The sequence below is a fragment of the Desmodus rotundus genome, chromosome 9 (genome assembly GCF_022682495.2).
Source record: "Desmodus rotundus isolate HL8 chromosome 9, HLdesRot8A.1, whole genome shotgun sequence".
In the NCBI taxonomy this organism is placed as follows: Eukaryota; Metazoa; Chordata; class Mammalia; order Chiroptera; family Phyllostomidae; genus Desmodus; species Desmodus rotundus.
In genome coordinates, this window is record NC_071395.1 from 24,204,928 (window position 1) to 24,222,026 (window position 17,099).

Genomic DNA, 17,099 nt, shown 5'->3' on the forward strand with positions numbered 1-17,099 from the left:
TGGACATGGTATCTTGAGTTGGGAGTAGCTGTTTTTTAGTTCTTGAATATAATTTGGAAACAAAGTTTCCCTGTAACAATTAAAGTAAGAATTTCACAATAGCAGAATGGAAGGGGAAGGAATATGCAGTATAAAGTAAGAAAAAGCAAAAAACAGGAAATAGCAACAATGTATAATACATTATAGGTATAAAATAATATGGAAATATTAAAACAAATATATTTATCACAATTGATACATGTGGGTTTAATTTCTGTGTTAAATGAAAAGTCGGGTAAAAAATTAGCTATGTGAAATTTGCAAGAAATACCTAAAAAGAAATGATGGAAATATGTCGGTTATGAAGTTGTTAGTCAACACTTGTATAGAAAATAAATTAAATAAATAATACTGTATTGCGATTCGCTAAAATTTTATTTATTTAAAATGCAGGTACTTTTTAATGTATCGATTCATTTCATTAATTCTTATTTTTCTCCCCAGAGATTTAGAAAAACATCCTTTGTGTTATTACCTTCAATGCCTTTGTTATATTTTCTTTTTTGATTCAGAGAGCATTTTTGAAAATGATGGCTTTTGAGGGGATTAAAAATATAAACGACGGCATAATTGGGGATTAAAAGACTCACACACAAGAATCTGCAGACCAGATCTAGCCGGGTTAATTAAACTAGGATGAACTGCTGTCCCTTTCAAAAGAGCTTAAAAAGTTGTGAGCTTTTACAATACCATGAGCTAAACAGGAAGACCCAATAAAAGCGTCACAAAAGTTTAGGACCATAAGGATGTTGGTGTTAATTTATATTTTGCCTCCAACATTTGTGGCATCCTCTCCATTTTTATGAAGGCTGCATAATGGGATCAGAGAGTTCTGTGATATTGACGAGAGGCAGTGTGAAAGTCATGAATACACAAAAGACTGCTTTGGGACAGAGTTAAAGAGAAATTGATGGCTTTAATAATGTCAGAGACAAAAGGCATTGGACAAGCTCGGTAGCATTTAAAATATTTATTAAACCCAGTCTGTAATTTTTCATAGGAAAGTTGCTTAAATGACAAAGGAATCATAATACAAACAGAACAATCCAGATGCTGCTGTGAGTCAGTACTACTTCAGACACATTTATATTCTTACCCTCAAGCTTTCTCAGAACCTTTCCTCACAGTTGCAGCTGTGCGGATAATTTGTGGAAGAACAGTGACAGAATCCTTCAAAAGAATACAAGACAATGGCAGCGAGAAAAGGAAAAAAATACCTCAGTGTTTAGTTGTTTACATACACCTGTGACCTGGTGACTGACCTTAAATTCACTTTTGTTCTCAGTTAGAGTGAAGTCATTGTGTTGGGTCAGGGATCCCTACCTCCTGACTCTCAAATCTGGCTCTGAAAGAACCCAGATTTTGCTGTTTCCATACTTTCTGGCAGTAGTGAATGAATTCCTAAGAAAGATCACAGGATGAAAGTTGAAGGATGGAAAAAACAAAAACAAAAACAGGGTTTGGTGTTATAGAGACCTTTTTTCCCCTTTAGATCCTTTCTAATATTTGATTAGAAGGATTATTATACTAAAAGCCTTATCTTAGATCCATCCAAATACTGAGAAAAAGCACTGATTTATTATAGTACAAAAAATTATTATGGACCTTCCAGAAATATTTCTACAACCTTCACCCATTTCCATAGCTATTGTTGTTATTATTATTATTAAATACTTCCTGGTTGTTGAATTGAGAAATATTTACAACTGATTCCATCTAAAACCCTAGGTTTGGAGAAAGGAAGATCTAAGAAAGTATAACTATACTAATTATATTTTATTTTCTTTAGCTTATCTACCTTTTTGGTTTATCAACTTAATATTATTAGTATCAGATCAGAACCCTATTTTCATTTCTAATTTCTGTCACTAGTTGAAGAGCATGATCCTTATATATGTGTTCTGAGAGCAACTGGTCCTCCACGTACAGTATCTAATTATTCACCGTTTATGACCTACAAACCGTTAAATTCATTAAATGTGACTGTTATATTAGTTTATTTGTCACATGGTTACATTGTTTACTTTAACTGGGTGATAGGAGACAAGTAGCTGAAATAAGTAGTTCAGCTTCCTTGAGAAGTGACATCTATTTGAAGTGAATTATTAATGCCTCTCCAAAACACTATACATGCACTAATGATATTTTAGTCTTTACATTTTTTATTGTAACTTTTCAAATATCTCAAATATACCTTATATATTACTGCTAAAAGCCTAATTCAGAAATTATATTAGATTCTAAGTATATATTTCTATGAGGTCATTTCTTTTATAATCAATACCATATAAGACAATTTAGGCCAAGAATACATTTTTTTCCTATTTTCCATTTGGCTAATTTCAAAACCTGAACTGAATAGTTGCACGACAGGTTAATACATAAAAGAAAGCATGTCAAAGAGAGAGAGAAAGTCACCAAGCACAATATGCTACATGCAGAAGTTGCTCAATAAATATTTGTAAATTGTTATCTTAAAACTCAAAATAAATCAGATTTTATACTTTTCTCAAATTTTATTCATGAATAAAATTCATATATTTACATCTTGTATTTTTTCTATCTTAACTGACAGCAACTTACTTGGTTATATTTTATAGAATAAAATGGAGTAATATGTAATATCAACTATTTAAATGTTTGAATATAAACACACATGATACATAATTTGATATTAATTTTACTTGACCTTACTTGATAGTATTTTATCAAATAAAGCCAACTAGTTTAAAATGCTTCCTGAGTTATTTTAGTGACATTAAATATCATTAGGAAGTTTTCAGAGTACATCGACACTTATTTTTAAATATCACCCTTTGCTTACAGTAGTAGGAGCCTTGTTTAAAGATTTTCGGGATACTGCACGCAGACTGGATTCCAAATCCGGTCTGAAAACCCTTTGGTGCTCATGAGGTTCTCTTTCTGTGCACTGCCAATAGGAAGGAAAGGCAAGTTCATAGAGTGCACTTCCTAACTAAAAATGACTGTAACAAATGGCTTCAAGTGTTCTCTGGGGGATTATTGACTTTTTAATTCAGGCTGCCATCAATCCTCATTTATATTTCATCGTATGTATCTCGGGAAAAATAACCTACTTTTAAATGTGTAGCTTGTCACTGAAGTTAAATAATTGTTATGCCAATCACTTATTTGAGCGATTTTTCAGGTAATCATTTGATACCAATATACTAAATAAGAAGCATATTATATGACATTATTTTTATTTTAAAAATATTATTTTCTACTTGGGTATAAAAGTTAAATATGTTAAAAATTATTGACCACTGTTTTCTTTTTCAGTTCATGCACAAGTACATCAATAACGTAGAAACAGCTAGGAATGTTGGAGGAAATTGAACTTTTATTTGAAAATTTGTCCTTTGGGGAGTATCAGTGATACTATGTGTGACTAATACAATATGTATGTTTTCTAATATGAATGATGTCGAATCCATTATTATCATTGAATTTATTGATGTGCTTCCTTCAAGCCAAGTTTCTATTATATTTAGTTTGTCTCAATTTTTTGCTCTTCCACAGAATTTTGCAAGAAACATTGATCCTTCAGCTACAAGTTCTGTGACAAGACACAGTTGCTTTTATTAAATATCTCTTTTTAAAAAGCTCATCTCCTAACTCCTAGGTTGTTAAGAAATTAGAAATTAAGTCTGAGTATTTGAAAGAGTCTCATCTCCAGATCTTTTAATAAATGTGGTTTTGCTGGAAGTACATTAAAAAATCTCTTTTAAAAGTTACTTATTTGTATTTCCTATATAGTAAATTGTTATAAAAACTATTCTGTGCTAGATATCTCAGATGAGCCTAAACATATGCTCTATGTCACCAAGAAGACAGATACAAAAATATTGTTAAGAACTATTTTGAAAATGCCTTTGACATTTCAAAATAAACTATTCAAGTAGTCATCAAGGGAGGAAAAAATAAGATCTGTTTTTACTCTGATCATTGTTGTGAACGTTTGTTAGTGTGTGAATGTTTAGGAGAAGGGGAAGGATGTAGTAGAATTTTGACTCTCAGAGCTTTGGAAGTTTACTATTTTTATGCCCCGGAACTGTTAAAGGCAATATACAAGGAAAAGGCCCAGCTTCAGACTCAAAAGATCATTGGACCCTTCTGAGGATCTCTCTCTTCCCCTTGTGTCTGTGTTCTAGTTGGCATGCATCTAGTTTAAGATTTCTAGAATATAGCCAACAGAGAGAACTCAGAAACCAGAGGGGTAATAGGCACACTGTACTCCTGACCTGATGACTTTAACTAGGATCTTGGTTTGCATTGCTTTTATAATTTCAGTAAATCTGGAAAACCAACACTTACTCATTAGTCAATCAAGTTTGTGTAAAGAATGTCTCTGCCAGTTACTCAAAAGAAAAGTGGTAAAATTAACTTTTGGCTCAGATTGGTTCCCATCCTTGCATCTTTGACTGATGTTCTGATGACTAAAAATAAAAGACATAAGGTAGTTCAAACTATATACCTTAAGAAAAGTGCATGATGGTCCAGGCAAACAAGACTTCTTTCCATTGTCTTTTGCGAAGATAGCTCCTGCAGAAATTCTTCAACTGAAATCTAGAGTGTTTTTCCTTGTTTACTAAGTCAGAGTCTTACTCAAGCAAATGTAGGGTACATAGGCTTTCCTGGTTATTCTAAAGCGCAAATGCTGAAATGTGAGTGTGAAGAAGAGCTAGGTGTGACACTCCTGTAACACATATCCTGTGGGCTTCTCTCCTTGCTCTAAGGTTCTGTAGTTGCTCAGCGAGGTACGGGGACATAATGGCTGCATGAGGCAAAACCCCTGCTGTAGGTGGCTTAGAACAACAAGCATTTATTATCTAATGAGATAACAACGAAATAGAGGTTTGAGAAAATAGGGAACTAAGAAAAATTTTTAGAACAGCTTAGCTACGTGGTTCTGGTATGAGTTCCTCCCTGAGGTTGAATTTCACCTATTGGCTAGGGCTGCCGTCATCTGAAAGCTTAATTGGGGCTGGAGGACTTCCAAGGTGGCTCACTCATCTATTTGTTGCTAGCTGGCTGTTGGCATGGGGCTTTTCTCTCTCACTTGATACATGAGTATCTCAATATGCCTGGTTGCGTATCTTTATGACATGGCAGCTACCTTTTCCAAGAGCAAGTGATCCAACAAAGAGCTAGGAGGATGCTGCAGGACTTTTTATGGCCTAATTTCGGGTATCTTGAACCATCACATTGCCAATGTGTCATTAAATCCAGCCCACACGTAAAATGAGAAGAATTTCTCAGCTTATCCATCTTATATCTGGCAGTTTGTACTGTCTTGAAGATGAGAAGGTTTGTACAGATACTGTAGCCCTACCAAAGAAACACAACCCCTCCCCTTTCTATGTTCTAGAAAAGGTTGTATAAGATTGATGTTATTTCTTCTTTAGTTTGGGGGAAATTCTAGTTTTTTTGAATAACATTTTTCATGTATTAAATTTCTTTCAATGTTATAAGATTACTGAAGCCTGTATTTGAAAGTTGAGAGGTAGGAGGTCTCCAGTTTTGTCCTTTTTCAAGATTGTTTTGGCTTTTTGAGGCCCCTTGTAACTCCATATGAATCTGAGGAGTGGCTCTTCCAATTCTGCAAAAATGTAGTTGGATTTTGATAGGTATTACGTTGTATCTAGGTATCAATTTAGGAGTATTGTCATCTTATCAATAGTAGTTCTTACCATTCTTACTGTCTTACAAGTTAATTCTTTCAATCTATGTACACATGGTGTCTTTTTTAAATACATATTTTTATCATTTTTGAGGACTTTTTTAATGATTGAAGCAAGATATCCTTGGCTCAGCTTATATTTTACCCTAGCATAGTCTCAGAGTAGTCTTTAACCAAAGATCTCCGGTACATTTTAGTAGATAATAAAATTTGGAAACTAATATCTATAAAAATGTGCTACATCATTAAAATATATCATTTATATTTTTATTGTATTGCAATTTTTTGTTTTAGAAAATCAGATATGGATCTTAATTCACTTTCTCTTCCATTTCTCCTGTCAGTCCCTCCGGTAATCCGGGTGTATCCAGAGAGTCAAGCTCGAGAGCCCGGGGTCACTGCGAGTCTGAGGTGCCACGCAGAGGGCATACCGAACCCGCAGCTGGGCTGGCTGAAGAATGGAGTGGACATCACACCGAAGCTGTCCAAACAGCTCACGCTTCAAGGTGCTTTCTACTTGACCGTGAAAAATTTTATACTAAAAATTTATTTTTACATCATTTGATTTAAAAAAAAAGGAAATGAATCTCAATGTCAACAAAATGTCACGACTATGAAGAAAATGTGGTTGTACCTGAGACGTTTTATTTGAAATAGAGTCTTTTAATAGTTTTAATGTATGTTAAAAGAGTGGGAACACTTGTAAAATAGCTATTGTCATTTTAAAATCAAGGTTAAAAAAGGTAGAATTTTGAGAATATACGGCAAATAATTGGTATATTATTTGGGAATATTGGTAAAGAAAAAGAGTTGTCAGTCATGGAAGAGGGGGAAATGAACAAAGAGTTATAGAAAGCATCAGAAAAAGAGGGGATATTTGCCTTGGAAAGAAACAGAACATTTATGTTGAGAAGTAAATAAAGGTGAAGATGTAGATGGAAACAGGATGTTTTGGGTTTACATTCCTTTTTTCGGGTTTTTATTGAAATATAATCAACATATAACACTGTGTAAGTTTAAGGTATAACATGATTATTTGATACAAGTATTTATTGCAGAATGATTTGGATTTCCTTTCTAATCACTTCTATGCACTTTATGATTTGAAGGTCAAGATCATTTACTTGGAGTAGTGAGAAGTTAGTTTCACAACATGAAACATCAAACAAAGAGTAAAGATTTGAAATAAAAGTTGAGTAGGACATGAAAGCCATCTAACTGAAATGAATGCAGAGGCATTGAACATCCTGCGAATTGAAAACTGTGAAAATGCAAATTTGTGAATTTGCTAATGCAGTAGTCCCATAATTTACTCAGAAACCTAGGTGCAGAGACACCAGGTGCAGAGACATGTCAGCTCGTCGTAGTTCTGGAGGTTAGTAAGGCATATGGGTCAGGATGATAAATGGATGAGGGGGGACTTGATAGTTCTGGCAATAGAGTAGGAAACATCTAAAAATGCTAGATTTTGTAGGGAAGGAGGGAAGGAGAATGGATCATAAGATTAGGAAAATGTATATGAATATTGAAAAGAGAGAATTTAAAGATGGAATACATTGACTTGATGTTCCAAAAACTCTCAGGAATTTAGGTTGAGTGTGGGTCTTGAAAGAAAAGCATGTTCTGTGAAGATATAAAACAGGAAGCTGATACAGGCTTCAATACATCACTCACTCCCTATCTTTTAGAGCAGGGATCTGCAAATTAAGGCCCACTGGCCAAATCTGGAAGGCTGCCTATTTTTGTACATGAAGCAACTTTTTTGCTTTTTCTTTTGTTTTCAGAATAAGCCATGCTTATTTTTAAAAGTATTTTCTATGGCTGCTTTCAAGCTTCTTTAGCAGGGGTGAATAGTTGCCACAGAGACTGTACCACCCACAAAGCCTAAAATATTTACTATCTGGCCTTTCACAGAAAAAACAAGAACAATAGAAAAGGAAAACATTGCCAACCTATGTTTTGGCCAAGTGATTCCCAACAAACAGTGCAGGGAATTGAGGTGTACAGTAATGTTTATGAAATGAGAAAGGGGTTCAGCTGTCTGTGACAATGATGTCTCCTCAAATACTCACTGCCTCTCTCTACCCCATTCACATCCCCAGGAATGGCATTTGGGATCTTTTCCCAGTGGTTTTCTACCTTCTTTCCCCAAGAAGCCAAATGATTATTTTGTCCTTTGTCCTGAATAGTGATGTTCCTTTCTACTGCACGTGGTGTTCTTGTGATTGGATAACATGGAACACCCACATGCAAACTCACACACAGAGACATATTAGAAAGAAAGAAAAGATAGGAAAGGAAAGGAAAGGAAAAGAAAGGAAAGGAAAGGAAAAGAAAGGAAAGGAAAGGAAAGGAAAGGAAAGGAAAGGAAAGGAAAGGAAAGGAAAGGAAAGGAAAGGAAAGGAAAGGAAAGGAAAGGAAAGGAAAAGAACAAGAAAGGAGAAGAGGGGAGGAGAGGGGAGGGGAGGGAAGAAAAGAAACAAGAAAGGAGAAGAGAAGAGGAGCAGAGAGGAGAGGGGAGGGAAGAAAAGAAACAAGAAAGGAGAAGAGAAGAGGAGCAGAGGAGAGAGAATAAAAGAACCCAAACAAATGAGCAGAGCAAACACTGAACTTTCCAGTCTGGTAGAGCAGGAGTCCAGCCCTTCCCTTTGAGTTGGGTGACTTGGATAAAATAATTCGGAGTCTCATATTCTTCATCTAAATATTAAATATTTATTTGAGATAAATTAAGAAATAGTATATGTGAAAGCACCTTGTATATTGCCAATCTACTAAATGGTTTAATTATATCTTGGTTTCCACACTGGGGAATGCAACTCATCATTCGGGGGTTAGCTTAAAATATGATTTTACAAGATTTAAAAGATGGACTACCATTTCCTTAACGCTTTGTTTACATATTGACTATCAATTTCCATATTACAATATTGTTTACTTTAGGTACGTTTATGGAACAGACAAAATCTTACAGACAAGTCATGTGTTATTACCTTCCTGTTCTTACCTAATAATTCCAGATATATAATAAGGACTTAATGGCAAATTTGATAAGTGGCAATCATTATATTTGCATGATATAGTTCAGTTAATTTCTTTATGAAAACTTGTATATGTATGCTTCTGTCAATTAACCATACTGGTATTACACAAAACTTTTGTGAAAGCTTAATGCAAAGTTGATTCTGAACATTAAAAATAAATATATAATTGCAGTTATAGTTTTCAATGCGAAATACTCCTTATGTAATGTAGGTAACAGGAAATGAATATAAAATATAAAGTGTGTGCTTCGACATTGAGTATTGGGCTCTCTAATAAAATGACAGCACAGTTTACGAAACACTTGAATGCTTTTGGAATATTTTGGCATGCCTCCAAAGCATGGAAGTCAGAAGGAAAATAGTTTAATTAGGACAAGCTAAGAGAACTATTTGACTGTGTAATCAGAAAGCACTGTACCAAAACTGAAGTGGTGGTTTACAAGTTGTATCTGCCTTCCGTTTGCAGCAAACGGCAGTGAGGTTCACATAAGCAACGTGCGCTATGAAGATACAGGAGCATATACTTGTATTGCAAAGAATGAAGCAGGAGTGGATGAAGACATCTCTTCTCTTTTTGTGGAAGATTCTGCTAGAAAGACCTGTATGTACCACACACACACACACACACACACACTACTCAACTTTACAATCAAGCTTTTTTCGAAAAGCAAAGGAGCCAGAAAACTCTGTGAAATGAATAATCCATTAAAAATGTCCTATGTAAGAAAGATATGAACCTTGAAATATTAAAAGTATATTTAAGAATTTAAAAACAAGCTTGGAAAATTTTCGTATAACACTACAATTACTCTCTTTCTCTTGCAAGTGTACATGTTTCAGGTACTGTCTTTTCATTTGCTTCTCCGGGAATTTAAATGCCTTGCAAAATACCTCACCCAATGACCTGGGGAATTTCAGGTCTCGAAATACAGCTAAGGCACACCCTATCGATGTGTCAAATTCATACCTTTCTTTTTCTGCCCGTTGCACGCAGTCAGGGGTGAGGCAGCTGTAAAGCAAGGTGTCCCCACGGCAGTCCGGTGGTTCCTGCCACCGTGAGACACTCGCTGCCCTGGCACCAGCTCCACTGCACAGGCTGTTCCTCATGTAGTGCTACAAGCCCTTTGGCATCACCCTGCTTGTCTTCTGGCTAGATCAGAAAGTAATAAGAAAAATAACTGTTTTTTATTTAAAATATGACTTGGTGAGAGGGATATGGATTGTTGGGATGCTAAAGATGGATTTTTGGTTGCAACTGAATTGCTCAGAACTCCAAGTACTATAATAGCAGTTACCAAGTGGGCTCTCCATAGGCAAGCCCACAGGTCCACACACATGACAGAATGGTTGTTTGGAAATTGGGTTTTGATGGACAGTGGACCCTTGAGCAACATGGGGTTGAGGGACTCTGACCCTTGGCATATATGAAAACCTGCATTTAACTTTTGCATCCTCCAAAATTTAACTACTAAGATAAACAGTCAATTTACACACTTTGTATGTATATTATATATTGTGTTCTTACAATAAAGAAACCTACAGAAAAGAAAACATTATAAAGAAAGTCATTAGGAAGCAAAAATACATTTACAGTATTTGTTGGAAAAAAATTCACCTAGAAGTTGACCCTGCAGTTCAAACTGTGTTGTTTAAGGGTCAGCTGTACTCGCAGTGCCCTCTCCTTGCTCCGCTGAATTGTTTTATCTGTTTATGCCCAATGTAAGTTTCGGCAGGGTTCTGATGTTTTGAAAGCCCACCAGATTGTCCTGTCCATTTCTCCAAACCCAGTTTTTGAGCAAGGCTAATGCATTGTCCCAGGAAGCTTCTTATTTGTTTTTAAATCATTGAGCACACATAGGTATAAGTGGATCCAATGAGGAAAGGGGATCTTATCTTTTTGACCATGAAATTATCTTTTTCTATATTTGGCCTGGTTAGGGCAATCATCATTACAAGCAAATGTTTAGAAAGAAAATACTTAGTGTGGAAAAAAGAGAAAAGAAAACTGGATTTAATGACCTGCATAAATTCCACCATGATTTTTTTTACCATACTCTATATATTTCTGCAATATACTAATTTGAAATTCAGTTCCTGTTAAAAGTTAATTTTAGGGTGACAAGTAATTGAAGACTTTAGTTTTCTTTGTTCTTTATGATGATGTTTTTGAGATTTAATTTCAACTCTGCATTCTGATTTTCTTTTAATATCAGTCATGTATTTTTCAATGTATTTCCCTATTTACAACATTAAAAAACCTTGTCATAACTCTCTTAACTAATCAATCATTTAAACTAGCATGGACACTTGAGGAAAACTATAAAAGAATATTTAATATAATTTAGTCATATATTTAGTCATATGAATATGTTAGCTTAATTATAAACAGTTTCTGAAATTATGTTTTCAATTTATTTTACTATCACTTTAAACTCTTAGAGTTCAAAATAACATTTCATGTTAGTTTGGAAATTATATGTTAGCAGTATGCTTTTAAAATCAGAATTAATATTTTATAGTGGTGCAGGACTTACTACATTTATACAAAACTTTCAGTTATCTTACAAGAAACAATACAAGTAAAATATTTGAAGATATTTCTTTCTAAGTCTAGACATAAAATATTTATCAGTATTGCTTCTGTATTTAAATTATGTGACATTTTCTAGTACAAAGAGTGAAAACTAATTAATTAAATTTTATTAAATGTATTTATTTACATAAGAATACAACATATGCTCTACCCTCTTAATAACTTTTAAGTGCACAAAGCCATATTGTCAGCTCTAGGCACTGAGTTATCCAGGAGATCTCCTGAACTTGTTCATCTTGTCTTAACTGTAACTCTATACTCACGGAGCAGCTCTCCCTTTCTCCCTTCCCCCCACCCCCTGACAACTGCCACTCTGTTTTTTGTTTCTCTGACTTTGACTCTTCTGGATGCCTCATGTAGGTGCGGTTATACAGTATCTGTCCTTCTGTGACTGGCTTGTTTCAGTTAGCGTGATGTCTGCCTGGTCCATTCTGTTGTTACAAATACCATGTGCTAATTTCTAAGGCTGGACAACATTCATTATATGTATATACAACATTTTCTTTCTTCATTCATTTTTTGGTAGATATCTGAGTTGTTTCCATATTTTGGCTATTATAAATGTTGCTTCAAAGAACATGTGAATGCAGGTATTTCTTTGATCCTTAATTCAATATTTTTGGATATGTACCTAGAAGTGGGATTGCTGGAACATGCAACAGTTTTATTTTTTAATTTTTTGAGGAACTTTCATAAAGTTGTCCATAGTGGCTCCACTATTTTACATCCCCACCAGCAGAGTGCAGAGGTTCCAATTTCTAGGCAACCAGGCCATGACTCTTATCTTTGGTTATTTGGACAAGAAGCATTCTAACATGTGTAAGATGGTGTCTTATTGTGGTTTTGATTTTCGTGCATGATGATTAGTGATGTAGAATGCCTTTTTATAAACTGTTGGCCATTTGTATGTCTTCTTTGGAGAAATGTCTATTCAATTTTTATCTAAGAGACACTTAAAAAAGCAATCCCATTTACAGTAACATCAAACAAATAAAATATTTGGCAATAATCTTAACCAAGGAGGTAAAAGTCTTGTACACTGAAAAAATATATAATACATTGATGGAATAAATTGAAGACATCAAAAAATGGAAAGACATTCTGTGTTTAGGGGTTAGAAGAATTAATATTGTTAAAGAGCCCATAAAAACCAAAGCAATCTATGGTTCAATGCTCTTTCCATAGAAATCCCAATGGCATCTTTTTAGAGAAATAGAAATATAGTCCTAAAATTCATATGCAACAACAAATATCCAAAGTGATCTTGAGAAAAATGAACAAAGCTATAGGCAACACACTTCCTGATTTCAAAATAAATTACAACTCTCTAGCAATTAAAACAGAATGGTACTGACATAAAGACAGACATACGGGCCAATGGAATAGAATAGAGAGCCCACAAATAAACCCAAAATACATAGAACTGATCTTTGACAAGGGTGCAGAACACACATTGGAGAAAAGAGAATCTTTCAAGAAACGGTGCCAGCAAACTGAATATCCACATGTAAAAGCAAGAAATTAGATCCCTGTCTTACACAAAAAATAACATAATACATGCATGTGTAAAACTTCTGTAAGAAAACATGGGAAAAGCTTCATGAAATTAGTCTTGACAATGAAATTAATAGATTTTATTTGTAACCCAGAGGTCTCAAGCATTACAAATTCTTGTTTATATTCTACCTTTTTTATAGGCATGCAGATACTGTGTCTTTTAAATAACAAATTCACCTCTCATTTTAAAAAAGCCTTTAATTTTTAAGTGTTTCCTCACAAATTTGCCACACTGGTTATTAAGAACATATCACATATATGGTTGTTGATCTGAAAGTGCCCATTTTTAGAAATTTATGCACACAACTAAAATGAAGGTAATACTAAAAATAATCCACTGAGTAGAACACTAATAGCTACATAAGAGAATAAACTGAAAATGTAAGAGTATCTATGTGGTAGAAGACAGTTTCCCTTGAGGTGTTTCCTAGTACTCAGTAAGCTGTCAGAGTTCTATATAGCAAAAACAAAGCCAAAATCAGGTGGAGATCACAGTAGGGCACACTATGGCCTTTGTACTTCACACCTTAAGGATTGCCCTGGGTTCTCTTCTAGCAATTCTGTAGGCAAAGACCAATATTAATTATACAAGGCACCTATGTATTTTGACAGATATTTTTTAAAAGCCAAAGAAAATAGTCACAGACCCATTAATGGTGACTTTACTTTTATTTGTACATATTAAAAATGTATTGACTTTCCATATACACCAAAAATTGTCTCAGAGGCCTTTTCCCAATGTAATTGCAATGGGATGCAATGCATATCTGTAAAAACAGTGGTATAATAGAAGAGCATGAACTTTGGGGCAAAACCTGAGTTAGAATTATTCTTCTACCACATAATAGTCCTGTGTTTTGGGGCTATTACAAAACCTTTCTGAGCCTTAACTTCCTTATCTGTAATATGGAATACATTTTAACTCACTAAGGGATTTCTGTGCAGATATTATAAAGCACTCACCATAGTGTGAGACTACTTCTGTTCATGCTTATTTTATGAAAATAATTACTTATTTATTACTAGAAACATTGACAAATGTATTTTTTTAAAAGCCTGAAGAATCAGGTAATTGTTAGAAATCAAAGAGTTTTGAACATGAATGATAGATATAGGTAGAAATAGAGATTGATATATAGAGATAAATGAAAAGATGGATGATAGAGATAGGGATGTGAGACAAATGTGAGGATATGAGCTTCTCTGTTATTATATGTCCAAATATAAAATATCATATTTCTCTTCACATTTAAAAAATCAACTCAGCTGATTAGAATATATTATATATATTTAAATGTAGCTATGAAGATATTTTTTAATAAAGGATGAATTTTTTGTCAGAGCCCACTTTTGTTAGAGTGAAAGCAAACTAGTTTGGTAGATTTACATTCTTATTGTACTTTTTAATTTTTTTTGGAGAGCGAAGAAAAGGGGAAGAGAGTGGCAGAGAGAGAGAATCTACTTGTTGTTCCACTTACTCTTGCACTCATTGGTTGCTTCTTGTATGTGGCGTGACCAGAGATTGAACCTGCAACCTTGGTGTATTGAGATGACTCTCTAACCGATTGAACTACCCAGCCAGGGCTACAGTTCTACTATATTTTTAAATTTTCTATGTAAGGTGCTTTTCTTCTGTGTTATCTTCAAAAGATGAAGAGAAGGAGGTATTGAGTTCCATGTGGATAGCAATAAAAATGGGGAAAGATTTACAACTTTCGGGCTAAATGACACAACCCAGACTTACTTTGTTTAGCTACAGCTTGGGAGTAATCATCCAGCTATTTTCTACTTACTAGAGCAATCACAGTGATATCAACTGCATTTTTTCTTACACTGCATTTCCCAGCAATAAGATGCTGTTGAATGAATGATTCACGCAAAGCCTCATATGGCTAAGGAGTTTATATTTTGTTTGTATTCCTATCTTTGCATTGGAAAACCTTGAGTTACGGTGCCCAGCTTTGTCAACAGGCCTCACTGGATGTTTTCTCATGTGACATATTGAACTACAGAGAAGTACTTCAAAATAATATATTCCTCCAGTTACATCGGAGATAGGGTTTAATAACTAAGATTTAATGGAGTGATATACAGGGAGGATTGAAATGTAAAGAAGAGTAGAGATGGGCCATAGGGGATTGTGTGGTGCTTGTAACAGGGAGCAGGAGAAGATGATATGAGAAATGTAAGGTGTTTTAGATAGAGTAAACGTTATTTATTTGAAAACATGTTGCACACAGCATAAGCACTTGATACATTTCCACTCCCAAGGGAAGTCAATTCCCAGATGATAATAATTCATCTTCAAGATTAAGGTAAATGAAAAGTGCTGTGTATACAGGCTGCTCTTGAAAGCTTTTAAGCTACTGGCTGCACTAAGCACAGGGCATGGATTATGTCACACCTTGCTAAGATTTTAGTAGGGAACATGATTGACTTAGTTTCTTGCTCATATTGGAATATAATGTCTGAATATATTATAATGGCATATACGACATTTTTAAATCATTGTCACAGGAAATACTGGGCTGTTGCAACAATCCTTAAAGGATTAACTTCAATAAATTAATATTGTTTGACAGTTATGAAATAAAATTAATTATAAGATTCTTTAAAAGACTATTAAATGTGTTAAACTCTATAAGATTACTAAGTGAGCAAAGTATGTTATGCTCATATAAATTAATAATTAATATAAAAATGCAATGAGTATAATTCACAATGCACAATTTAGAAACATGCTAAAATGTAGCCATTTGTACCTGAATATTTCAAAAGTTATATAAATACCAAAAAAGTATCTGCCTATTTTAGAAGTAGAAGAAAGGGTCTTAAAATAGGTTAAAACCTGACCTTTTCACATGTAAAGGCAGTTTGAATGTGTTATCACTAACTTTGGAAATAGAATATATTTTGGTAATGTAGACAAACTAATTAACCTCTGTAGTCTTCATTTACCTCTTGTTTTTTTTATTTTTTTTTATTTTTTTTTATTTTTTAATATATTTATTGATTATGCTATTACAGTTGTCCCATTTCCCCCCCCACTCCACTCCATCCTGCCCACCTCCCTCCCTCCCACATTCCCCCCCTATAGTTCATGTCCATAGGTCATACTTATAAGTTCTTTGGCTTCTACATTTCCTACACTATTTTTACCCTCCCCCTGTCTATTTTCCACCTATCATCTATGCTACTTATTCTCTGTACCTTTCCCCCCCTCTCCCCCTCCCACTCCCCTATTGACAATCCTCATGTTCTAGTTGTTTGCCTAGTTTGCTCTCGTTTTTGTTTTATGTGTGTCCGTTAATAACTGTGAGTTTGCTGTCATTTTTACTGTTCCTATTTTTTATCTTCTTTTTCTTAGGTAACTCCCTTTAACATTTCATATAATAAGGGCTTGGTGATGATGAGCTTCTTTAACTTGACCTTATCTGAGAAGCACTTTATCTTCCCTTCCATTCTAAGTGATAGCTTTGCTGGATACAGTAATCTTGGATGTAGGTCCTTGCGTTTAATCTTGGGTAATGTAATTATGATGTGCCTTGGCGTGTTCCTCCTTGGGTCCAGCTTCTTTGGGACTCTCTGAGCTTCCTGGACTTCCCGGAAGTCTATTTCCTTTGCCAGATTAGGGAAGTTCTCCTTCATTATTTGTTCAAATAAGTTTTCAATTTTTTGTTCTTCCTCTTCTCCTTCTGGCACCCCTATAATTCGGATGTTGGAATGTTTCAAGGCGTCTGGGAGGTTCCTAAGCCTCTCCTCATTTTTCCAAGTTCTTGTTTCTTCATTCTTTTCTGGTTGGATGTTTGTTTCTTCCTTCTGGTCCACACCATTGATTTGAGTCCCAGTTTCCTTCTCATCACTATTGGTTCCCTGTACATTTTCCTTTGTTTCTCTTAGCATAGGCTTCATTTTTTCATCTGTTTTTCGAATAGATTCAACCAAGTCTGTGAGCATATTGATAACCAGTGCTTTGAACTGTGCATCCGATAGGTTGGCTATCTCTTCGTCGCTTAGTTGTATTTTTTCTGGAGCTTTGAAGTGTTCTGTCATTTGGGCCATTTTTTTTTTTTGTTTGTCTGTCTTGGCGCGTCTGTTACTTTAAGGGGCGGAGCCTTAGGTGTTCACCGGGGCGGGGTAATGCTGGTCGCTGCGCTGTGATGCTGTA

At 34.7% G+C, this 17,099-nt stretch overlaps 1 protein-coding gene across 2 annotated transcripts in view; it reads left to right on the forward strand.

The window, feature by feature from the left end:
* The window catches only part of FSTL5 (follistatin like 5), a 546,539-nt gene that overhangs the window by 439,013 nt on the left and 90,427 nt on the right, over window positions 1-17,099 (forward strand). For both annotated transcript variants that reach the window (XM_045202427.2, XM_045202428.2), the window contains exons 9-10: window positions 6,085-6,246; window positions 9,248-9,382. In XM_045202427.2, coding sequence (XP_045058362.2) covers window positions 6,085-6,246; window positions 9,248-9,382 — 297 coding nt within the window. The remainder of the gene's footprint in view (window positions 1-6,084; window positions 6,247-9,247; window positions 9,383-17,099) is intronic.